We start from the raw sequence: 26018 nt of genomic DNA on the forward strand, positions 1-26018 counted from the left end.
TCCCAACAAATGATTTTGCTAATGCTACGAGGCGTGGCTTTGGCTCAGCTGCCTGTGTTTTTTCCCGGAGTTAGCCTTTGTCTCTACATAACATTGCATCCTGGCTCTCTGAAATCCCCACTGAATTTGGAGAAATTATGTCTTGGCATCCGACCCACTTTCCTGGAACACAATGTGATGCTGACGGCATAGCCGGGTCACTCCACTTGACAATGAGTTTGCTTGTCTCATTTCATGTAAATACCCAGTGCTGAGTAAGAACAGACGTAGAAAGCCTTACTTACAGCCCAGTATGTCTCACGCGCGTGGCGATCCCTTGTGTAGTGCCGCTCCTGAATGAATCGATGAGATCTGGGATGAATCACCCGGCCAGCCAATAGCTATCGGAATCACTCTTCACGTGTGACTGCGTTGCATTGTTACCAGACGTGTCCGGATAGACCTGCCCAGCCATCCCCGCCGATGTTCATTTGCAGCGCTGCCTGAAGGAGATGAGGAGATGAGGTCAAACTGTTCCAGCAGCTCAGCCTGCCCGGCCAACAGTTCGGAGGAGGAGCTGCCTGGGGAACTGCAGGCTTATGGGAGCCTCGAACTTGTTTTCACGGTGGTGTCGGCTGTGATGATGGCGCTGCTCATGTTCTCCCTAGGATGCTCCGTGGAGGTCCTGAAGCTGTGGACGCACGTCAGGAGGCCCTGGGGCATTGCCGTGGGGCTGCTCTGCCAGTTTGGCCTCATGCCTTCCATAGCTTACCTCTTGGCCGTCAGCTTCTCCCTGCAGCCAGTGCAGGCCGTGGCTGTTCTCATCATGGGCTGCTGCCCTGGAGGGACCATCTCTAACATATTCACCTTCTGGGTGGATGGAGATATGGATCTCAGGTAAGTTAAGCCCAGGGAAGCTCATTGTTTTCCCCCCAGATCCACGCCTGGGGGCGGGTGGTGGTGGTGGGAGAATAACTGGCACTCTTGGTTTCAAATCTTGGTTCTAATCTTTTGGTGGAGATTCTGGTGGGAAACATTCCAAGCAGTACAGAGACTTGTTCAGCCATGGAAGGACTTTCTGTTCTGAGCTCAAAATTTAGTGTGCCGTGCTCAGCCTTGGCTTTGCTGGGAAGTGGTGTTCCGGGCAGTGGGATTTGGTCCCTGTGTGGTAGTGGAGGCAGGTCTCCACCTCCCCAGTGGCCCTTCCCAAGCATGAGCCCATTGTCGCCCACACTGGGTCATTGACAGCAGTCTCCCAGGACGCAAGTGGTCGTGGCTTGGTAGCAGTCATCGTGGTGGCAGCCTGACAGGACGAAGCCCCTGTAGCTCTAATCAGGAAGTGTTGCCCAAGTACCCACTTTATGAAATAAGTATTATGGGGGCTGGATAAAGGAGCATGAGGGGTGTCTGATAGACATATCTTGCTTTAAGTGCCAGGTAGGTTTGACTTGGGGAGCAACACGATGACTCCCACGACTAGAATTGTTCTCTCTTGTTGCTTTGCGATACTTAACCTTCATCACTGGATTCACATTCCTTTCAGCAAGCCAGTGACCTTATTCCCAATTATGGCGTAGATAAGTGCCCCTGGGAGACATTAAGCTTTATCATTCGTTTACACTTGAATGAAGATGGATTAGTCACATACTTTTTGTTTTTTGAGACATAGTCTCACTTTGTTGCCCAGGCTAGAGCAAGTGCCATGGTGTCAGCCTCGCTCACAGCAACCTCAAACTCCTGGGCTCAAGCAATCCTCCTGCCTCAGCCTCCCCAGTAGCTGGGACTACAGGCATGCGCCACCATGCCGGGGTAATTTTTTCTGTATATATTTTTAGTTGGCCAATTCATTTCTTTCTATTTATAATAGAGACAGGGTCTCGCTCTTGCTCAGGTTGGTTTTGGACTCCTGAGCTCAAACCATCCGCCTGCCTTGGTCTCCCAGAGAGCTAGGATTACAGGCGTGAGCCACAGCGCCCAGCCAGTCATATACTTTTTGGAGTACATGTTTTGTTTTTTTTTTTGAGACAGAGTCTCACTCTGTTGCCCAGGCTAGAGTGAGTGCCGTGGCATCAGCCTAGCTCACAGCAACCTCAATCTCCTGGGCCCAAGTGATCCTCCTGCCTCAGGCTCCCAAGTAGCTGGGACTACAGGCATGCGCCACCATGCCCGGCTAATTTTTGTATATATATTTTTGGTTGGTTAATTAATTTCTTTATAATTTTAGTAGAGACGGAGTCTCTCTCTTTCTCAGGCTGGTTTTGAACTCCTGACCTCGAGCAATCCGCCCACCTCGGCCTCCCAGAGTGCTAGGATTATAGGCGTGAGCCACCATGCCGGGCCTGGGGTACATGTTTTGATGGGGGAATAAAAGAGCATTTGGGGAAAGAATAGAGTGGCCAGCATTGGAGAAAAGAAAGAGCTAAAAACAATGGTCTGTCCAGGTTCTCTGCTTACTTATGAACACACTGTTTTGCCTCCTGCCCAGGGGCAGAACTGCGCATAAACTTAAATCTTTATTTCGTGCATGTGAGTTATTTAGTTGAGATTTACTGTATGATGCATGAATGAGTCAGAGGTGAGGATGGAGATAGGGATTGACATCAGTGAGGGTTAGCTGCAGGTATGGGTGTCTAGTCTCCTGCATGTGCTGAGTGTTTAGCGTATGGAACGTATTTCACCTATAAATTTCTTTTTTTTTTTTTTTGAGACAGAGTCTCACTTTGTTGCCCAGGCTAGAGTGAGTGCCATGGCATCAGCCTAGCTCACAGCAATCTCCAACTCCTGGGCTCAAGCGATCCTCCTGCCTCAGCCTCCCACGTAGCTGGGACTACAGGCATGTGCCACCATGCCCGGCTAAGTTTTTGTATATATATATTTTTAGTTGGTCAATTAATTTCTTTCTATTTTTAGTAGAGACAGGGTCTTGCTCAGGCTGGTCTCAAACTCCTGACCTCAAGCAATCTGCCCGCCTTGGCCTCCCAGAGTGCTAGGATTACAGGCATGAGCCACCACGCCTCAACTATAAATTTTAATGGGCTCATGCCATGCAGACTAGGAATTCACTTTCATATGGCAATGTCTTTTAGTTATCCACTTATGAGAGATTTGGAAAAAAAAAATCACTTGATGAATTTTGTATCTTACCACCAATGCCAAAGCATTTGAATGAATTGCTAATTCAAATTCTTCAATAATGTTGATTATTTACATAATTGAGAAATGATAAATATTCTTTGCATGAAGTTCACATACCAGTGATAAATTCCAGATCCTGAAAGTTTCTGGAAAGAAAAAAGAAATTAATATTTATTTTTATTATTTTTTTTTTGAGACACAGTCTCACTTTGTTGCTCAGGCTAGAGTGAGTGCTGTGGCGTCAGCCTGGCTCACAGCAACCTCAATCTCTGGGGCTCAGCGATCCTACTGCCTCAGCCTCCCGAGTAGCTGGGACTACAGGCATGCGCCACCATGCTCGGCTAATTTTTTGTATATATATTTTTAGTTGGTCAATTAATTTATTTCTATTTTTGGTAGAGACGGGGTCTCACTCAGGCTGGTTTCGAACTCCTGACCTTGAGCAATCCGCCCGCCTCGGCCTCCCAAAGTGCTAGGATTATAGGCGTGAGCCACCACGCACCACGCCCGGCCAGAAATTAATATTTATTAAGTACCCTGATAGGCAATGGAATAGATGTTTTCATGCATATTTTCTTTTTTGCTCTCATAATGACCTTGTAAGCGACCTTTTATTACTCTGAATTTTATAGCTGAGAACACTGTGATTCAGATTGTTTACATTCTACAAACCAGTATGGCAGAGCTCACATTTGAATCCACATTTGTTTTACATCAGTCTGTAATTTAGGCATTTTCCCCCATGACATTTAGCAACACAACTAGATCTTCTGTTTTAAGTAGAAGCATAAATCTTTATTTTTTAAAATTTTTATTTATTTATTTTTGAGACAGAGTCACACTTTGTTGCCCAGGCTAGGGTGAGTGCCATGCCATCAGCCTAGCTCACAGCAACCTCAATCTCCTAGGCTCAAGCAATCCTCCTGCCTCAGCCTCCCGAGTAGCTGGGACTATAGGCATGCGCCACCACGCCCGGCTAATTTTTTGTACATATATTTTTAGTTGGTCAATTAGTTTCTTTCGATGTTTTTAGTAGAGACGGGGTGTCGCTCAGGCTGCTTTTGAACTCCAGACCTCGAGTGATCCACCTGCCTCGGCCTCCCAGAGTGCTAGGATTATAGGCGTGAGCTACTGAGCCCAGCCAGAAGCATAAATCTTTAAACAGTGTTCTCAAACACTTCTGTTCTGGGAAAGAGAATATTTATTACCTTCATCTGTATTAGTCAATATTGTAATAGTAAGTCTATGAGAGATAAAGCTAATTTTACTTCCCTTTGCCAACCACTCTCTATAATTAGATTTTAACTTTGGTCAAATTATTTAACCTATCTAAGCCTCATTTCCTCATTGGTAAAATAGGGTTAAATTTGCCTATTTCTCACAAGACTTTATTATAAGGAGGAAAAAATACATATATATGTATACATATAGTATGCCAAGCATATAGTAGATATGCAATAAATATTATCTACTTTTCCCCTTTTCTTTCTAAATTTTAATTTTGAGTCTCACAAACAAAATAAAACAAAAACCAGGCAAAGGTCTGGGCGAGGTGGCTCACGCCTGTAATCCTAGCACTCTGGGAGGTCAAGGTGGGCGGATTACTCGAGGTCAGGAGTTCAAAACCAGCCTTTGGTAGAGACTCTGTCTCTACCAAAAATAGAAAGAAATTAATTGACCAACTAAAAATAAATATACAAAAAAAATTAGCCGGGCATGGTGGTGCATGCCTGTAGTCCCAGCTACTCAGGAGGCTGAGGCAGGAGGATCGCTTAAGCCCACGAGTTTGAGGTTGCTGTGAGCTAGGCTGATGCCATGGCACTCACTCTAGCCTGGGCAACAAAGTGAGACTCTGTCTCAAAAAATAAAAAATAATAATAAAAAAATAAACCAACCAAAACATACACTGTGGAAAATGAAATTTTAAAGTGGGGACTATATATTAAATTTTCGAAAGCTTACAGATACACTTATAGATACAGTTTTGTCTTCTGAAACCATTCCATGGAGATGCCTCTCCTCTCTGTCCCCATAATGCCAAATATGCAGCTCTTTCTTATCTACTGGAAGGCACTGCAATAGCCGGGCTACTTACCTGCCTCACCAACTAGGTCCACAAGCTGCTTGAGGGCTTGTCCATTCCTGTATGCTCAGCGCCAGCCTGGCAGTGGTAGGCACTCAATAAATGCGAGTGAATGACTGAGTGGAAGTTTCTGATTACCTGTGCATATTGCAAAAACACTCCTGCAATGCACTCCGTTTATTAGTGCAACTCAGGACAGCTTCCACTGTCTTTAGTCTGACAACTTGTGATACAGATGAGGTCCATTCTTCCCTAAGGATGTATTTGCATCCTCAGCTGCAGAGGAAGGACTCTGATGGTGGTAGAGTCTATGAAGTTCAGAGGCCAACTTTGACCTGAACTTTATAGAAGGTCTTGGTCCTTCAGCAGAGACCTTGGAAATAGGACTTAAGTTTCTTCAAATCTGTCTGACATTCTTGTGGTCCTCTGTGTTTAAGGATTTGGAGACAGGAATGAGTCACATGAATCCATGTGACTTTGTGTAAGCTTCTGTGGCTCTGTACCCTAGTTTCATTGTCTATAACATGGAAATAATACCTACATAATAGAGTTAATGCATAGAGGAAAAGAGAAGGAATATGTAAATCACGAGGCACAGCATCTAGCACATAATGCTCAGTAAATACTCATTATTATTGGGAGGCAGCAGACAAGGGTAACATTTATATTTTGCGATGGAAATCGGGCCTTGAACTCTTTTCTAGGGTCAAGTCTATTGACATGATCTTATAGACACCCCATGTCCATCTGTTTAGCCAGATAAATTTTCATTTCTTTCAGTGGGGAAGCAAGTGTGTACTTTCATAGTTTTGAGAGTCAGAGTTCCTGATTTTATGCATTTGAAATTAAGACAAGATCTGAATAATTTCAACCCCAATTGCAAAATATCATTGACAGTGCATTTTAATGTAATGCACATATATGCAATTTCCCTTTTTAAAGGGAGGGTTCAGGATTTACCTGTTTGTCCGGACTTGCTCTGTCTCCTTATTTTCTGTGATAGTTTGAAGATGATGATGCCATTCTTCCTAGTGCAAGTGGAATCTTGTTATGTTGAAGTTAGACTTTGCCAACGATCTTCCTGTATGTGAGCAGTCATGAGATCCAGTTAGCCATGTCCTCTACACCGGAATTTCACAGCAGAAGATAAAAGGCGTGAGTTTCCACCGTACTCACACACATTCGCCATGTGTTTTTCCAGCTTTGTTGGTATTTGTAGCAGTTGGCAGAGTACTGGGATCATCCATTGCCATCCTTGACCATTATCATGAGCATCGTGAGCTTAAAACCTGTGTAAAGGATGGAAGCAATAACCTAGGTAGTCAAGGATGTAGAATTAAATCTCACACCTTGCTTCCCATAATCATAAATCTTACCTTTCTGCTGTTTGAGCCAAAGCCTTACGGTGGGGAAATGCTGTGCTAGTTCTCCAGAAGTTCAAGATTAAAGTGATGTAACACAGAATTCCTTTCAGGATTTGGTAACGTAGAGAGCCAAGGAATGTAGTGCTATCATAGGCTAGGAATTTGGAAAAGCTTCCTAGATACCCTCTTCAAGGATACAGAGGTTTGAGAGCTGTGGCAGATTGCTATTCTTCCTTTAAACCACCCTCTAGCCAGGAAGAAGTCTTTGCTTAAAGTAAACATTCTTAACAGGATAAAATAATTTTAGATTCCATGTGAATAAAATGCATGCAAGAATTGCTAAGAAAGGCCGGGCACGGTGGCTCACGCCTGTAATCCTAGCACTTTGGGAGGCCGAGGCGGGAGGATTGCTCAAGGTCAGGAGTTCGAAACCAGCCTGAGCGAGACCCCGTCTCTACCAAAAATAGAAATAAATTAATTGACCAACTAAAAATATATATAAATAAAATGAGCCGGGCATGGTGGCGCATGCCTGTAGTCCCAGCTACTCGGGAGGCTGAGGCAGGAGGATCGCTTGAGCCCAGGAGTTGGAGGTTGCTGTGAGCCAGGCTGACGCCACGGCACTCGCTCTAGCCTGGGCAACAAAGTGAGACTCTGTCTCAAAAATAAAATAAAATAAAATAAAAATAAAACAAAACAAAACAAATAAATAATGTACATTGTACATTGTACCCATTAAGTAATTTCTCATCACCCACCCCCTTTCCACCCTTCCATCCTTCCGCATCTCTGTTGTCTATCATTCCACACTCTGTGTCCATGTGTACACATTATTTAGTTCCCACTGATAAGTGAGAACATGTGATAGTTGACTTTCTGAGCTGTTTCACTTAAGATAGTGACCTCCTGGCCGAGCGCGGTGGCTCACGCCTGTAATCCTAGCACTCTGGGAGGCCGAGGCGGGTGGATTGCTCGAGGTCAGGAGTTCGAGACCAGCCTGAGCAAGAGCGAGACCCCGTCTCTACTATAAATAGAAAGAAATTAATTGGCCAACTAATACATATAGAAAAAATTAGCCGGGCATGGTGGCGCATGCCTGTAGTCCCAGCTACTCGGGAGGCTGAGGCAGGAGGATCGCTTGAGCCCAGGAGTTTGAGGTTGCTGTGAGCTAGGCTGACAAGATAGTGACCTCCTGTTCCATGCATGTTGTTGCAAAAGACATGATTTCATTCATTCATTTTTTTATGGCTGAATAGTATTCCGTTGTGTGTGTATATTAACAAAATTTTCTCTATGCAATCACCTGTTGATGCACCCTTAGGTTGATTCCATATCTTTGCTATTGTGAATAGTGTTGTGACAAACATACCAGTACAGGCATCCTTTTGATATAATGATTTCTTTTTCTTTGGGCAGATACCCAGTAGTGGGATTGCTGGATCAAATGGTAGTTCTATTTTTAGTTCTTTGAGCAATCTTCATACTGTTTTCCACACAGGTTGTGTTGATTTACATTCCTATCAATAGTGTATAGGCATCCCTTTTTCTCCATATCCTTGCCAGCATCTGTTATTTTTTTTTTTCTTTTTGATCATAGCTATTCTGACTGGTGTAAGATGATATCTCATTGTGGTCTTTATTTGCATTTCTCTGATGATTAGTGATGTTGAGCATTTTTTCATATGCTTGTTGGCCATGTGTTTATCTTTTGAGAAATGTTCATTCATGTCCTTTGCCCAGGTTTTAATGGGGTTATTTTGTTGGTGTTGAGTTTTTTGAGTTCCTTATAAATTCTGGATATTAGTCCCCTGTCAGATGCATATTTTGCAAATATTTTCTCCCATTCTGCAGGTTGTCTTTTCACTCTGTTGGTATTTTTGGTCTTTTGCTGTGTAGAAGCTTTTTGGTTTAATATAGTCCCTTTTGTCTGCTCTTGTTTTTTTTTTTCTTTTTTAGCCAGTCAAATTTAGCAGTGGGTGTTTTTGTTTTTGTTGCTTGTGCTTTTGAGGTCTTAGTCATGAATTCCTTGCCTAGACTAATGTCCAGAAGAATTTTCCCTAGGTTTTCTTCTAGTATTTTTATAGTTTCAGGCCCTACATTTAAGTCTTTAATCCATCTTGAGTTAATTTTTGTGTATGGTGAGAGGTAGGGGTCCAGTTTCATTCTTCTGCACGTGGCTATCCAATTTTCTCAGCACCATTTATTGAAAAGGGTGCTCTTTTCCCAGTGTGTGTGTTTTGTTGACTTTGCCAATACTCAGTTGGCTATCCAGAAAGTATAAAACTTGGACACTTTTTTTGAATACACTTGGACATTTAATGTATGATAAAATTGGTACTTTAGTGGAAAATGGTTTATTTATGGCCGGTTGCGGTGGCTCACGCCTGTAATCCTAGCACTCTGGGAGGCCGAGGCAGGCGGATTGCTCGAGATCAGGAGTTCGAAACTAGCCTGAGCAAGAGCGAGACCCCGTCTCTACTATATAAATAGAAAGAAATTAATTGGCCAACTAATATATATAGAAAAAATTAGCTGGGCATGGTGGCGTATGCCTGTAGTCCCAGCTACTCGGGAGGCTGAGGCAGGAGGATTGCCTGAGCCCAGGAGTTTGAGGTTGCTGTGAGCGAGGCTGATGCCACAGCACTCACTCTAGCCTGGGCAACAAGGCGAGACTCTGTCTCCAAAAAGAAAAGAAAAAAGAAAATGGTTTATTTAGTAAATGATATTGACACACTTGCCTCAGGATGGGGGGAGATCTTTAACAAGACAAGAAACTCAGATGCCATTTAATAAAAACAGGTTTGACTATATGAATGTTAATTAGGGCCAAAGTTATAAGCAAAGTCAAAGAGATACAGCAAGCGTGGCCAAAATATTTGCATTATACATGAGGATATGTATTATTTTGAAAGAACTCCTACAAGTTGAGAAGAATAAATCAGACAAGCAAGACTGTTTAGAGAGGAGGAATAAAAAGAGGCCACTAAACATGAAAGAAAGAGCAACCTCATAGAAAGTTAAGAGTGTAACAAAATAAGAGCGAGATACTTTTTTGAATGCTTTCATGAGAATTTAAAGGGATTGATCACATCCGCAGTAGGCAAGACTGTGAAATGCAGCAGTCTTTCTGGAAAGTAATCTGGCAGTATCCATTAAAATGAAAAGTACAGATTTTTACATAGTGATTCCACTTTGGCGAATCTACAGAAATAAAAGAATCATCTCAAGTGCAAAATGTACACGACCGTTTGTTATGACATTATTTGTAATGGCAAAGAACTAAAAAGCAACTTATCTGTCATTAATGAAGTGATTGAAGAAATTATGGCATATTTAGATTATGGCATACTCTGCAGCTCTTTAAAAGAATGAGTTTATATGTACTGATCCGAGAGTATGTGTGTGATGATTAAGTGGAAGAAAAGCAACCAAGTTGTAAAGTATATTGTATGGTTTCTTTAAAAAGAAGAAATAGTGAAAGAAAAACTAGTATTCATTGAACAAGCAAGCATGAACTATAAGGACCGCTTAAGAGAAAAAATAAAAGAGAAGGGGTATATAAAAATACTCATAAATTTTTTAATTCTGGATGTCTTTTGTTTTTTCTTTCTTTTTCTTGACAAGGTCTCATTCTATTGCCTGGGCTAGAGTGCAGGGACGCAATCATAGCTCACTACAACCTCAAACTTCTGGGCTCTGGTGATCCTCCCACCTCAGCCGCCGGGGTAGCTGGGACTACAGGTGTGAGCCACCACGCCCGGCTAATTTTTTTGAAATATTTTGTAGAAGAGATGGGGTCTCACTTTGTTGCACAGGCTGGTCTTGAACTCCTGGCCTAAAGTGATCCTCCCACCTTGGCCTCCCAAAGTGTTAGGATTATAAGCGTGAGCCACCGTGCCCGGCCTGGTTCATTCTCTGAGTCATACATTTATGAACGTAATGAACGTATGTAATGAACTCCTCCTCCAGTGTGCTGCAGCAAGTGGCTACACCAGGTCCCGGAGATGCAGAGCAGGACAAGGCCTGGCTCTCATGGTTCTCACGGTCTGGCACACACGGACAGACACACGGGCACTTAGGAGGCTTCAGTGTGTGTACAGTACATGAGTTAATGCCAATCATGGTGTGTCCAGAGGGCAAGGGATTCCATATCCCAGAAGTGGCATTGCTAATTTTGCCAGACATTGCCAAGTTCATTCCAGGGCATGCCATTTTCACCAGCAATGAAGGAGAGTGCAGGAGTATTTTCAATATCATTGAAGTAAAACAGATGCTGCTTTGCCAAGAATATAAACAATCTTCTATAAACATTGGCAGACAATGTTTTTTTTTTTTTTTTTTTGAGACAGAGTCTCGCTCTGTTGCCCGGGCTAGAGTGAGTACCGTGGCATCATCCTAGCTCACAGCAACCTCAAACTTGTGGGCTCAAGCAATACTGCTGCCTCAGCCTCCCGAGTAGCTGGGACTACAGGCATGCACCACCATGCCCGGCTAATTTTTTCTATCTATATCAGTTGACCAATTAATTTCTTTCTATTTATAATAGATACAGGGTCTCACTCTTGCTCAGGCTGGTTTCGAACTCCTGACCTTGAGCAATCAGCCTGCCTCAGCCTCCTAGAGTGCTAGGATTATAGGTATGAGCCACCATGCCTGGCTGGGCAGACAATGTTAAGGTAATCATAGACTTTTTTTTTTTTTTTGAGACAGAGTCTCACTCTGTTGCCGCCCAGGCTAGAGTGAGTGCCGTGGCGTCAGCCTAGCTCACAGCAACCTCCAATTCCTGGGCTCAAGCAATCCTTCTGCCTTAGCCTCCTGAGTAGCTGGGACTACGGGCATGTTCCACCATGCATGGCTCATTTTTTTTCTATACATTTTTAGTTGGCCAATTAATTTCTATGTTTAGTAGAGATGGGATCTCGCTCTTGCTCAGGCTGGTTTCGAACTCTTGACCTTGAGCAATCTTCCTGCCTCCGCCTCCCAGAGTGCTAGGATTACAGGCGTGAGCTACCGCGCCCGGCATAGACATGCTGTTTTTTTTTTTTTTTTTTTTGAGACAGAGTCTCACTTTGTTGCCCGGGCTAGAGTGAGTGCCGTGGTGTCAGCCTCGCTCACAGCAACCTCATACTCCTGGGCTCAAGCGATCCTCCTGCCTCAGCCTCCCGAGTAGCTGGGACTATAGGCATGTGCCACCGTGCCCGGCTAATTTTTTGTGTATGTATTTTTAGTTGGTGAATTAATTTTCTTTCTATTTTTGGTAGAGACAAGGTCTTGCTCTTACTCAGACTAGTTTCGAAGTCCTGACCTCGAGCAATCCGCCCGCCTTGGCCTCCCAGAGCGCTAGGATTACAGGCGTGAGCCACCGCGCCCGGCCCAGACATGCTGTTTTATAGGCATGGTGATTAGATGGAAATGTTGGTAACATATACTCTGAGAAAGAATGACAGATGACTGAAGGCCCAGTAAAGTACTGGAGGACACTTGCCATCTCTGCACTCGACCTTAGACATACGAGAGGTCTCGTTCCTCTCCTGGGTGGAGCAGGAGGGTAGCCTGCCTCTCCCTCTGTCAGTCATGAATGACGTGAACACAGATTGAGCACAGTGTCTACAAAAAGCTTGTACGTGCTTAAACAGATTGTGTAACTTTTTTTTTTTTTTTTGAGACAGAGAGTTTCACTCTGTTGCCCGGGCTAGAGTGCCGTGGCGTCAGCCTAGCTCACAGCAACCTCAAACTCCTGGGCTCAAGCAATCCTCCTGCCTCAGCCTCCCGAGTAGCTGGGACTACAGGCATGCGCCACCATGCCCGGCTAATATTTTCTGTATATTTTTAGTTGTCCAGATAATTTCGTTCTATTTTTTTTAGTAGAAACAAATGATCTGCCCCCCTTGGCCTCCCAGAGTGCTAGGATTACAGGTGTGAGCCGCCGCACCCGGCCCTTATTGCATAACTTTTTCCAGCAATTGAAAGAAAAAATATTTTCTTGGTCTGAAGGTTATGCCATTTCCATTAGTCTTATTTCCTCTAATTTTACTCATGCTTTGTCTCACTGGTTCCTCACCCAGAGAGGTACAAAAGACAGCCTGAGCTTGGGAGCTGGGAGTGGGAGTGAGAGATGGAAAGAATAGATTTGGGGTGGAAGGCGCCAAAAACTGGGGGAAGGTTGAATGGTAATAAATCTACTTCTTGTGTTCTCATTCTCCCTGATCTTTTGTTGGTATTTAGCCTTCATTTGGGAGCTTTCTTTTCTTAGCTTTCATGAAATAGAACCTCCCAGCTTACTCTCCACTGACTTCTCTTTTTTAAACCTACTTTTAATCGATAATTTAAAAATTATATATCCTTATGGTATATAACATGATGTTTTGCCCACCCATTTTTTTTTTTTTTTTTTTTTTTTTTTTGAGACAGAGTCTAACTCTGTTGCCCAGGCTAGAGTTAGTGCCGTGGCATCAGCCTCGCTCACAGCAACCTCCAACTCCTGGGCTCAAGTGATCCTCCTGCCTCAGCATCCCAGGTAGCTGGGACTACAGGCATGCGCCACTACGCCCGGCTAATTTCTTCTATGTTTAGTAGAGATGGGATGGGGTCTCACTCTTGCTCAGGATGATCTCAAACTCCTGAGCTCAGGCAATCCTCCCGCCTTGGCCTCCCAGAGTGCTAGGATTACAGGTGTGAGCCACTGTGCCTAGCCTTGCCCACCCACGTCTCTGCACTTTCTCTGTGTGTGCCATGGGCTCTTCTTCCCCTTAGCACCTAGCAGAATGTTTAGGGCAAGTAGATGCTTAAATAAATAGGAGTTAATTGACAGATGACAAGGACTGCTGGAAATCTTTTCCTAGAGCAAAAATACAGGCATCTCCTGTTGAATAATAATACAAGAGACGCAAGCTCCAAGGAGCTTACTCCATGTAATCTCTAAGAAATTGTGTCCCCGGAGTTGCTTTTGGTAAAGACTAAATTCTTAATTTCCAAGTCTCCCTCCTAAGAATCATCTTAATTTTACTTTCAGCATCAGTATGACAACCTGTTCCACAGTGGCTGCCCTGGGAATGATGCCGCTCTGCCTTTACCTCTACACCCGGTCCTGGAATCTGCAGCAGAACCTCACCATTCCGTATCAGAACATCGGTCTGTACTGGCTTGTGCAAGGGAGTGCTAAGAGTGTAATAGCTGTTGTTAATTACGTATCTCCTTACGCAGGGATTTTTTTGGGTACTACCTAATTTAATTCATTAAATAAACCTACAGTATAGATTCTATTACTAGTTCAATTTCCTAGATTTTTAGGCTTAGAGAGGTTAAAGTAAGTTGACCAAGATAATGCAGCTGGTTAGTGCGGAGCTAGAATTCTTTTTTTTTTTTTTTTTTTTGAGACAGAGTCTCACTCTGTTGCCCGGGCTAGAGTGAGTGCCGTGGTGTCAGCCTCACTCACAGCAACCTCCAACTCCTGGGCTCAAGCAATCCTTCTGCCTCAGCCTCCTGAGTAGCTGAGACTACAGGCATGCGCCACCATGCCTGGCTAATTTTTTTCTGTATATTTTTACTTGGCCAATTAATTTTTTTTTAAATTTTCTTTTTTTTTTAAATTTATTAATTTTTCTTTTTATATTCTTTTTTTTTCCCTTTGATAAACGTGGTCATGACATGGCCAATTAATTTCTATTTTTAGTAGAGATGGGGTCTCGTTCTTGCTCAGGCTAGTTTTGAATTCCTAACCTTGAGTGAGCCTCTCTCCTTGGCCTCCCAGAGAGCTAGGATTACAGGTGTGAGCCACCATGCCCAGCCCAGAGCTAGAATTCTAACCCAGGAATCGGCCTGCAAAGGCCAAGCTCTTAATCCCTGCCAAAGTTCATTTTTAAAAATAAAGAAAGTCAGAGAACTTGTGTAAAAAAACAAACAAAAACCCCTTACATAGCTAGACTATAAAGCAACTGGACTCTTTTCGATCCAAAACTAACTGGATCTTGTGGCTGTAATTAGACCTTAGTCCTCATGCCTTCACCTTTCACACTGCCTATGAGCCTTGACTTTCTCTTAGATTGAACGTAAATGATTCTTCCCGATGATTAAAGCTCATCCGAATATCACAACCGTACCCATATCTCTTTCATGATCTCTTCTCCTGAGTGTTATTTCTCATTAAACCTTTTGCCCTTTTCCTAAAGATCTCTGTGAACTTACTAGGCTTGGAAGAGAAACGTGGTGAAATGATCTGCCTCTTCTAGTTTGGTCAGAGTCTTTGGAGAAGTGGTAGAAACTATGATTGTTATAAAGCAGGGGTCCTCAAACTTTTTAAATAGGGGGCCAGTTCACTGCCCCTCAGACCGTTGGAGGGCTGGACTATAGTTTAAAAGAAACTATGAACAAATTCCTATGCACGCTGCACGTATCTTATTTTGAAGTGAAAAAACAAATGGGCAAAAACACCCGCATGTGGCCTGCGGGCCGTAGTTTGAGGACGCCTGTTATAAAGTGTCAATCTAGAGTCTCAAGTCAGCACCTTGAGAGTTTACAACCCACGGCCTGTATCTGAAAATCATAATTAGGGCCATCTCCTGGTAACAGCTGGAGACCACTGAATTTGTAAAATTTGAGTGAAATCTTAATTAATTTATTTTATACTTTCTTCTTTCTTTTTTTTGTTTTCTGAGACAGAGTCTCACTTTGTTACCTAGGCTAGAGTGAGTGCCGTGGCATCAGCCTGGTTCACAGCAACCTCAATCTCCTGGGCTCAAGCGATCCTCCTGCCTCAGCCTCCCGAGTAGCTGGGACTACAGGCATGCGCCACCATGCCCGGCTAATTTTTTCTATATATATTAGTTGGCCAATTAATTTCTTTCTATTTGTAGTAGAGACGGGGTCTCGCTCTTGCTCAGGTTGGTTTCGAACTCCTGAGCTCAAACAATCTGCCCACCTCGTCCTGCCAGAGAGCTAGGATGACAGGCGTGAGCCACCGCGCCCAACCCTTTCTTCTTTTTCTGTTATTTATTTATTTATATATTTATTTATTGCCGAATCCTAACCACTAGACAACCAGGGAGAAATCTTAATTTAGAAACCATGATTGTGCAGAACAGACTAGTTTTGAGTAAACTCAGTATGCATGTGTGAATGCTAAATTGCAGGAATGGTGTTGAGGCTACCGAGAAGAAATCCATTCAGCCAAAAAAAAAAAAAAAAAAAAAAATAGAAACCATGATTGTATGTGCAACTTTTTCTGATCAGTAAGTTATTTAATATATTCTGGTTTTGATAATATGTTCTGAAACACACTCATTAAGAATTAAAACTCAAAATGTTACAAATAGCTCACATAACTTTGGAGCAATGGTGTAGGCATTTGGCCAGATTTAGAGAGAGGCCCTGGGACATGTCAGCATATGGATCCTGTTGGCAGGTGGGCACTCTGCTCTAATGAAGTTGCCATCAATGCCTTTATTCACTTGTGCTAATTTAAAAGGCATTTTTTTTTTTTTGAGACAGAGTCTCACTCTTGTTGTCCCCGCTAGAGTGCTGTGGCATCAGCCTCGCTCACAGCAACCTCCAACTCCTGGCCTCAAGCGATCCTCCTGCCTCAGCCTCCCGAGTAGCTGGGACTACAGGCATGCACCACCATGCCCAGCTCATTTTTTCTATATAAACTTTTTTTTTTTTTTTTTTTTTTTGAGACAGAGTCTCACTTTGTTGTCCAGGCTAGAGTGAGTGCCGTGGCGTCAGCCTAGCTCACAGCAACCTCAAACTCCTGGGCTTGAGTGATCCTTCTGCCTCAGCCTCCCGAGTAGCTGGGACTACAGGCATGCGCCACCATGCCCGGCTAATTTTATATATATATATATATATATATATATATATATATATATATCAGTTGGCTAATTAATTTCTTTCTATTTATAGTAGAGACGGGGTCTCGCTCTTGCTCAGGCTGGTTTTGAACTCCTGACCTTGAGCAATCCGCCCGCCTCGGCCTCCCAAGAGCTAGGATTACAGGCGTGAGCCACAGCGCCCGGCCTTTTTTTTTTTTTTTTTTTTTGAGACAGAGTCTCACTTTGTTGCCTAGGCTAGAATGAGTGCTGTGGCATCAGCCTAGCTCACAGCAACCTCAAACTCCTGGCTCAAGCAATCCTTCTGCCTCAGCCTCCCAAGTGGCTGGGACTACAGGCATGCGCCACCATGCCCGGCTAATTTTTTCTATATATATATTAGTTGGCCAATTAATTTCTTTCTATTTATACTAGAGACGGGGTCTCGCTCTTGCTCAGGCTGGTTTCGAACTCCTGACCTCGAGCAATCCGCCCGCCTCGGCCTCCCAGAGAGCTAGGATTACAGGCGTGAGCCACCGCGCCCGGCCTATATAAACTTTTAATTGTCCAGTTAATTTCCTTCTATTTATAGTAGAGACGAGGTCTTGCTCTTGCTCAGGCTGGTTTGGAACTCCTGACCTTGAGTGATCCTCCGGCCTTGGCCTCCCAAGAGTGGTAGGATTACAGGTGTCAGCCACCGCACCCGGCCTAAAAAGGCATTTTTTAAAACCCATTTTGGGTTACCTAGCTATGAGAAATTGCTTTGGTAGTATAACAAATGCTGTTTCTATGTCTGTAATAGATACTCTTAACTTTGGAAGCAAATGACCCATTGGCCTCAAACAGGGAAATAATAGCTATGGCCGTAGAGGGGTGGCGCTCGTACATGACAACCAAAGAATCCCATGAACTTAAAATGGTCCTCTTGTTTTCTAATCCTTACACATCTGGTTGTCTTTAAAGTTCCATGTGGTTGCCGGAGGGATTCTGCAAGAGCAGTGGTGGCCCAGGGGTGGTGGCAAGGCAAGCATTAGTATCATACACCCTTCAAAGATTCTCTCCAAGATTTAGAAAAATTTTCTACTGTTGGAGGTGGATGCAGAAATAAAATGCAGCTTTAGTCAAAGCTGTTATCCAGTTGAAATAGAAACTGTTGAGAAGGACTGGCAGTTAGGGTGAGGAGGGAGACCAGCTGATGGAGTTTTCTTCTCTGTAGGGATCACCCTCGTGTGCCTGACCATTCCTGTGGCCTTCGGTGTCTATGTGAATTACAGGTGGCCAAAACAGTCCAAGATCATTCTTAAGGTAAGCAGCTGCGAGACTTGAAAGACAGAAGTGGGCGATGGCTGGAATACACGAGCCGCTCAGATGCAGCCTTCCTTCTGTGTCCCTCGGTTTCGGGTCCAGCTCTCGTGTTATGCACACTCCTCTAAGCCTCCCCTGTCACTCCCATAGGCCCACACCCCGAGGCTGTGGAAACCTGGAAAACACGGGACTCCATTTAGTGACAGAAAAGCTGAGGCCTGTGCGTGGACAGAAGAGCCCAGGGCCTGTGCGTTGGCAAGGCCTGTTCCCGCGGGCGTGGCTTGCAGCCCCAGTGTTCCGGAATATGGCTGCTTGCTCAGAAAGAGAGGGGCAAGGGCTGCCTTGCACACGCATTCCTGGGGGCACCTTTAAAGTTGCAGTTTGTACACATGAGCGAGGCTGCTGACCACATGAGTAGTACTGTTTATTTTATTTTATTTTTTTTGAGACAGAGTCTCACTTTGTTGCCCAGGCTAGAGTGAGTGCCGTGGCGTCAGCCTAGCTCACAGCAACCTCAAACTCCTGGGCTCAAGCCATCCTGCTGCCTCAGCGTCCCGAGTAGCTGGGACTACAGGCATGCGCCACCATGCCCAGCTAATTTTTTCTATATATGTTAGTTGGCCAATTAATTTCTTTCTATTTATATAGTAGAGACGGGGTCTTGCTCTTGCTCAGGCTGGTTTCGAACTCCTGACCTCGAGCAATCTGCCCACCTCGGCCTCCCAGAGTGCTATGATTACAGGCGTGAGCCACCGCGCCCGGCCTTGTCTCTGTTCTTGTTAAACAACAAAAGTAAGAGACGGGATCCATTTGGGAGAGGATGGAGGTCTCTGTTGGTTATTTCTCACATCACATGGACATTAGCTCAGATTGTCTATTGAAGAAAGGGTGGATTCCATCTGGGGGAGAGAAGGGCAGGGCTCGAAGCAGCAGGAAGCCGCTGGTGGATGAAGGGAGAAGTGAGAGGGGGGTGGTCAGGCAGCCCAGACCTCAGGCGACAGGTTATCAGCAGAGATCTTGGAGGGGTTCAGGGGTGTTGGAAGTTTATTGTCACATCCCACTTATTTCACAATTTTGTCCTATCCATGAAAAACTCTTATTACCCAGTCTTCTGGCCAAATCCTCTACTTGAAGGGAGAAGATACTGATGATAAAATAAGAAGATTTATATTTGTGTTAAATCCCGCCGATTTCTAGTGTAGCCAAGTCAATTGACCACCACCTTGGAACTCAGGTTTCCCCTCTATAAAATGGAATTTGGATTCAGTTGTCTCTAAGTCCCCTGTTGGTTCTGAAATGTCTAGGTTCCAAGCACTTTAGAGCCTTGATGGACTCTGCATCATAGAGCAGAACCACCCATGATGTTTGCCCGTGCTTACTTCACTTGATCTGTTTTAGATTGGCGCCGTCGCGGGTGGGGCCCTCCTCCTGGTGGTCGCGGTGGCTGGTGTGGTGCTGGCGAAGGGATCTTGGTACTCAGATGTCAACCTTCTGACCATCAGTTTCGTCTTTCCTTTGATCGGCCACATCGCAGGCTTTCTGCTGGCACTCTTTACCCACCAATCCTGGCCAAGGTACAGTGAAATTATCCATAAGCTTTTTTTTTTTTTAATCCATAAGCTTTTGAGAATGGTCAGTTAGACACACTGTCACTGGCAGGCTTTGCTGCAGCTGTGTCTGGAGACAGGGAGAGTTTTGACTTACACGTGGGTGGAACAGGACAACTACACGTAAAGCGGGTGGAAAGATGAAGGTCGTTCTTTTGCAGACCAAACAAAGGCCACATGGATGGGAAGTTGTGATTCGTGAAGTTAGCATTTGGTTAGTGTTAAAACCACTTGTTGAGATTTGGACACATTTCTCTTTCTATTCCAATAATTAAATAGGAGGAATGAGATTGTTTCACTAAACATAGAGATCATTCCAGGGCGGGAGCACGTTTCAAGGGATTAAGTCCTTGTCCATTGTTTGTGCTAAATTTTTAAAAATTGCTGGTAACAAGAGGCAGGGAGAGAAAGGAGACCAACTTGAGAATAAAGATAGGAATTTGTCTTAAATCTTACCATTACAACTGGGGGCATGTGATTTATAAACTGTGAAATATTAAAAATGATAATGCTGCATGTTGGTATGCATGTAATGAGAAGACCATTACCATACAGTGACAGAGGAGACATAAACTGGTATAAACTCTGTGGAAGACAATTTAGTGTTGTCATCAAGAGCCTTATAAATATTTATATTAAAACTCAGTAAGTTTAATTTTAAAAATCTGTTCTGAAACTAGCACTATCAGATACACACACAAATACTGATGTGTTAAGATGTTAATTGCAGTGTTATTTATAAATATAAAAATGGAAACAATTTAAATATCTAACACTAGGGATATATTCAATTTGTGATGTATCCATGTGATAGATAAGATGCATCCATTTTATTGATTTTGGAAAATAAGAGATACTTTTCAGCTAAAAAAAGAATAGACAGTGGTATGTATTTTTGTTCCCACTCTGTAGAAGAAAGCAAAAAGAATTCTATGCATGGAAAAATACTGGAAGAAATACACCATATGGTAACAGTGTTTAATTTTGAGTAGTGAGATTAATTTTAGTTCTTTAATATATCCTTGGTATATTATCTAAGTTTTTCAATCAGTATGTAGTATGTTTAAAATCAGAAAAGAATTATAAAAGAGAAGTAAACTATGCAGTTGAATTTCAAAGGTAGAGGCTGGGGAATTTTTCACTGGCTTTATGCTACTTCCAATCCACTCGGGGAACATTTAGGATTGTACCAAGCGCTGGGTAAGTCTCCACCCAGTGTATCTCATTTACTTTTTACTACAACTCTGAGAGGTGGATACTATCACCGTCCTCATTCTACTGATGAGCACACCCTTCAGGGGAGTTAAGTGAGTTGACCGAGTTCATAGAGCTAGAAAATGGGGGAGTTAGGATTTGAACCTGGGTTTGTTTCCAAAATCAGCCAATAGGAGCACAGACTGTTAAGTGGTTGAAATATAATTGGATTTGGAGAGAAAGTTCTCCCGTGGCAAGATACAGTCAACGATCTTGTCTTTTCATACCTGGCGGCCTGACATCGATCAGGACTGAGATGTGGCATCTGCCTTGTTCAGTGGTGCTGGCGTGAGTTCCAGCTTTGTAGCTTAATCTGAAAGAAACGATGGTGGTTTGAGTAAAGTGTAGCAGGCAATAGGGAAAGTAGAAATAAGAAGTAAGCTTGCCCTGTACCCCCACATCACACATGCTTGTTACCTCCACATTCCAGTCCAGCTTGCACATAGCTGCTGGTTTATCTTTTGAAACTCCTATCTCTTCACTTCTAAGTATGAGACCCTGCAGGCTCCCTTTATAAATTGGAGACAGGTGAAATCGCTTAACCCAGGCCCCAAGGTTCTGCCCATGTTTCCCTTCTTCCTCCTTTGTCTTTCTCAAGCAAGGTTTATTTAATTTTCTGCAATCAGAAAACCAATAAAATATAGAAAAGTAGAAAAAATTATTACTAAACCTTTTCACCAAAGGCAACCATTTTATACATTTGGGTTTTTTTTTTGAGACAGAGTCTCACTCTGTTGCCCGGGCTAGAGTGAGTGCCGTGGCGTCAGCCCAGCTCACAGCAACCTCCAACTCCTGGGCTTAAGTGATCCTCCTGCCTCAGCCTCCCCAGTAGCTGGGACTACAGGCATGCGCCACCATGCCTGGCTAAATTTTTCTATATATTTTTAGTTGGCCAATTAATTTCTTTCTATTTTTAGTAGAGACAGGGGTCTCGCTCTTCCTTAGGCTGGTTTCGAACTCCTGACCTTGAGCGATCGATCCACCCCACCTAAGCCTCCCAGAGTGCTAGGATGACAGGCGTGAGCCACCATGCCCGGCCCTACATTTGGTTTTTATTTGGGGTTTTTGTGTGTTTGTTTTCAAATGTTGTTTAGTTTGTACTGTTTCATATCTAACTCAACTTTCCATTCTCACCTCCTCCAATCCTCCACTCCGTGCTGCTTGGCTTACAGTATATGCAATGCCTCTTGTCCCTGGAACTTTAATTTCTATCATTTGTCCCCCACAGTATGTGCCTCTTCCACTGTTTCTGTCTTTTAATCATCTCACTTCTCCTCTGTGGAGCCTTCTCTAACCACTCCTGCCATTTCCTTGATCATACTTTGCCTTGTGCTGTTACTGAAACTTCCCTGTGTGTGTGTGTCCTGCCTTTTCACCTAGATTCCTGGGGCAGGGTTTGCTAAGTCCTGCCCCACGGTGCCTCTCAGAAGACCCCCTGCAGACTAGGCACTCAGCAAATAACTATGGAATGAGTGTAAACCTTTTCAGTGGCCTAAGCTTCATAGCTAATGGTTGTTGTCATACCTATGAGAAAACTGAAGAATACTTCCTATTGCACGTATGTGACTCTTGCAAAATTTTTCACTGGTAGGTGCAGGACAATTTCCTTAGAAACTGGAGCTCAGAATATTCAGATGTGCATCACCATGCTCCAGTTATCTTTCAGCACGGAGCACTTGGTCCAGATGTACAGTTTCCCGCTGGCCTACGGACTCTTCCAGCTGTTGGACGGATTTCTCATTGTTGCAGGTGGGTGAACTTCCATGGGGTTAGACTTCACTGAAAATGGGTCAGCCCAACCTACTGACTTTTTTCCGATCCACACTTGCGTGTGCTGCCCGTGTGGTATGGTTTTAGCCTGACATTTTGTACGTTTTTAGTCTGGGGCCAATAAAGTACACACATAGGATACTTTGACATAAGTGGGAGTTTCACAGAAAAATATATTTTTTTCAAAATCTGAAGGTGAGCTTATATTAATAATTATAAACAAACATGCTTCACGAAAACCAGTGCATTATCAGAACTTAGATTTCAGGACATGTTAAAACAAGGTCTCTGTGAGTAATCACTGATCTCAAAAATGACAGTGCTTTACCGAACTAAAGCATTTATTTGTTACGTCTCCTTAAAAAGCCTTGAGGTCTCCCAAATGCCAAGTTATTTCAATGTTTCTATAACTACGACTTGTACTGAATGGCTGTGAAGTATATTTCAACTATAACACATATACAAATATTGAAATACTACACATACATACATACATATATTTTACCTATCTATACAGCCAAATATGTATTATTTTGGAGTCAGTCATTATGTAGGTTCACAGAAGATAATTTTTAAAAAATGTGTGTTTCCGTACACATACATATTTTAATCTTGGGCCACTGTAAAGTTTTACTGTCGCCAGACAACAGGCTCTGAGTGCGGTCAATGATGGCTGATGTAACTGATTATATACTGATTACAGATCTAACAAGCAACACAACAATGTCAGGAACACTTGGGGTTTAATTTTCCCGGGGGATGAGAGAAATCCTAGCCGAGTCAAGCTCCAGGTTTTAGGTCCCCGTTTCTCCTCCCTGTCGTGGTCAGGCAGGGAGAGAAGCGTCATGCCTGGCTCCCACCCCCAGAGACGCCCGGCTCACAGTGAGAGCCCGTAGGATCTGGAAGATCAGGAAGAGTGAATGCACGGTCAGCAGCCTGATGAATCAGTCTCACCAGACAGAAAGAGCCCGTCTGACACATCGCATCATTTTCTTCATAGCTTTCTCTCCCTCCTCCTCCTCTTTCTCCTGTGTGTTTACGCATGTATGACACAGGGCAAAGAGATCCCCAAAGTATTGACAGGTACACAGTGTCCCCAGATCATACTGTTTGCTAAAGTGATTTTTTTTTAAGACCGTGTGTTTTAACACCTAGCATATCAGACATACAAGAGGAGACTGAAGAATAAACACAGAAAAAAGAACCCAGACTGTGCAGAAGTCTGCCATGAGAAGAAATCCGCTTCTTCCAAAGAGACTGACTCTTTCTTGGAGGTGAATGAAGGTGCCGTATGTCCGGGGCCATCAGGGCCAGCGGATTGCCACGGGGCTCTTGAGCCAACTGGCCACCTTGCTTCTTGTGAATAAGTAGGGGACTTGCTGGGGAGACCCCTCAGCAGCCAGTAAAGACAGCGTGGAGCTGACACATGAATCTCCTTGGTAGGGCCTGGGCGGATCAGTGTCAGATGTTAGAACACTTATGTTTTTGTGTGGGTTGTGAATTGTGATGGGATCACTTTTTGAGACTATTTTGCACCCATCTCAGGGAGCTCTCTGGGGGTTCACACAGCACACTCACTAGCCGCCTTGTGTGTTCTTGCCTTCCCGTGCAACACACGGTACCCGGCTTCTTGACTTGGGGCAGGCCCTTTGGAGCACTGGGGTGGAGACGCACAGCTCTTAAGGGCTTGAAAATCTTCTCTTGATTATAGGTGTAATACAAGCTTAACGGCAATTTAAAGAACACGTGAGGTTAAAAATCGAATGCTCTGTATTTCCACTCCTTAGAGAAAAACACATGCATATCCTTCTAAGCTATGTATATGCATTGTATATATATATAAAAAAACAACACTGAGATCATTCCATTAATATATATTACTGTTTGTAAGTCACCTGATGACAAATTATGGAACATCTTTACTTGTCTGTTGACCTACCTCATTCTTTAGAATAGTGGCTACATAGAACTATTCCATTGCACAGAAGGACTGTAATTTATTTAACCTATCCTCATTAATGAATATTTAGATAGCTTTAAACCTAACGGTGTTACAGTGTTGCTACCAACACTCTCAGCCTTGTGCAAGTATTTCTGAAGCTCACTTCCTACAGCCTGCACTGCCGGGCCGGGCCGATTGCTCATTGAAAAATTGGACGAAGTGCTGTCTGGCCATGTTGCACTGCACTGCCCGAGAGGGCCTGGTTTCCCACAGCTGCACCAGTCCAGGGAATGATCAGTTTTGATTTGTTAAAACATCTTATTTAAAATTACATTTGAAAACTTATGATTGGGCCAGGCACAGTGGCTCACGCCTGTAATCCTACCACTCTGGGAGGCCAAAGCGGGAGGATTGCTTGAGGTCAGGAGTTTGAGACCAGACTGAGCACAATCGAGACCCTGTCTCTAATTAAAAATAGAAAAAATTAGCCAGGTGTGGGTGGTGTGCACCTGTAGTCCCAGCCACTTGGGAAACTGAGGCAGGAGGATCCCTTGAGCCCAGGAGTTTGAGGTTGCTGTGAGCTAGGCTGATGTCATGGCACTCTAGCCTGAGCCATAGAGTGAGACTACAAAAAACCCCCCAAACCAAAAAACCCCCTTGTGATGGAAGTAGAGCATTTTTCATGATCATTTACCTGTTCATGTCCTTTGCATGCTTTTCTATTATATTTTTCGTTTATGATTTGTAGATTTTAACACATAATAATAGTGACTATGTATTTGTCTTATGTATTGTTGACATTTTACCTACTGTATTTTATCTTTCGTTTTTCTATAATGTCTTTTGCTGCACAGAGGTTTTCTATTTTTTATGTATTCAGCTTTATTAATCTTTTAAAAATATTTTTTGATCTTGATAATCTGCCAAATGTTAGAATATTTATATTTTTTGTGTGGACTGTGAATTGTGATAGGATCTCTTTGTGAGAATGTCTTTGGTCCCTTTTCAGGAGTTCTTCTGGGGGCTTATGCCACATATTTACTAGCTGCTGTGTGTACTTCTTGTCTTCCCATGTAATCAATGGTGCCTGACAATAGGTAAAATCCATCTTCAATGTCACATTAAAAATTGTTCCCATATACTTTTCTATTACTTTTACAGACTGAATGTGTACATGTTCATTCCATTTGTAATTTATTTCTCTGTATGGTGTGTTAAGAATCTATTTTTTTTTTTTTTGGATAAAGACTCATCTCAAAAAGAATCTATTTTTTAATAATTATCCAAACATCATATATTGACTCAATTTATCTCTTCTCTACCGATTTGAAATGCCACCTGTATTCCATAACTTCCTACATAATATGCTTTTATTGGGACTCCGTTTGGTTCTGGTTAGTGTCTATTCTTATTTGTAGGTTTTGAAATGTGTGAGAAAGTGTATTGTCTGAGATTTAATGCTTTACACTTTTATTCTGTAAGTATACCCTATCGCTTATGGGTTAAATAGGATAATGATGATTTTTATGGTATTTTTACAACAATTCAGGAAGCCTTTGTGGTGGTGCAGAAAGAGCTCTATTAAGTTTTAGAGCCACAAGCACTTTTAATATGGAAAAGAACGGTGCAGATTGGTGCCATGATTGTCCCAACTGCTGCTTTACTACTTGGGGTTTCCCTTTCATCCACTTGATCAATATGTATGCATGAAGAAGCCAGCCTGTGCTAGGTGCAGGCGAATGGGACATACAGAAGAAAAGGTTCCTGCCCTCACGG

General features: G+C 43.3%; 1 protein-coding gene across 1 annotated transcript; it reads left to right on the top strand.

The window, feature by feature from the left end:
- The first annotated feature begins 499 nt into the window (after positions 1-499).
- Positions 500-25374, top strand: SLC10A6 (solute carrier family 10 member 6). The gene is made up of 6 exons (XM_075998657.1): positions 500-876; positions 13574-13692; positions 17581-17669; positions 19068-19243; positions 22122-22279; positions 23456-25374. The coding sequence occupies exons 1-6, from the start codon at positions 500-502 to the stop codon at positions 23665-23667; spliced, it is 1131 nt and encodes a 376-aa protein (XP_075854772.1). The 3' UTR covers positions 23668-25374.
- Positions 25375-26018: the final 644 nt, after the last annotated feature.

The sequence above is a fragment of the Microcebus murinus genome, chromosome 29, assembly GCF_040939455.1.
Source record: "Microcebus murinus isolate Inina chromosome 29, M.murinus_Inina_mat1.0, whole genome shotgun sequence".
NCBI lineage: Eukaryota > Metazoa > Chordata > Mammalia > Primates > Cheirogaleidae > Microcebus > Microcebus murinus.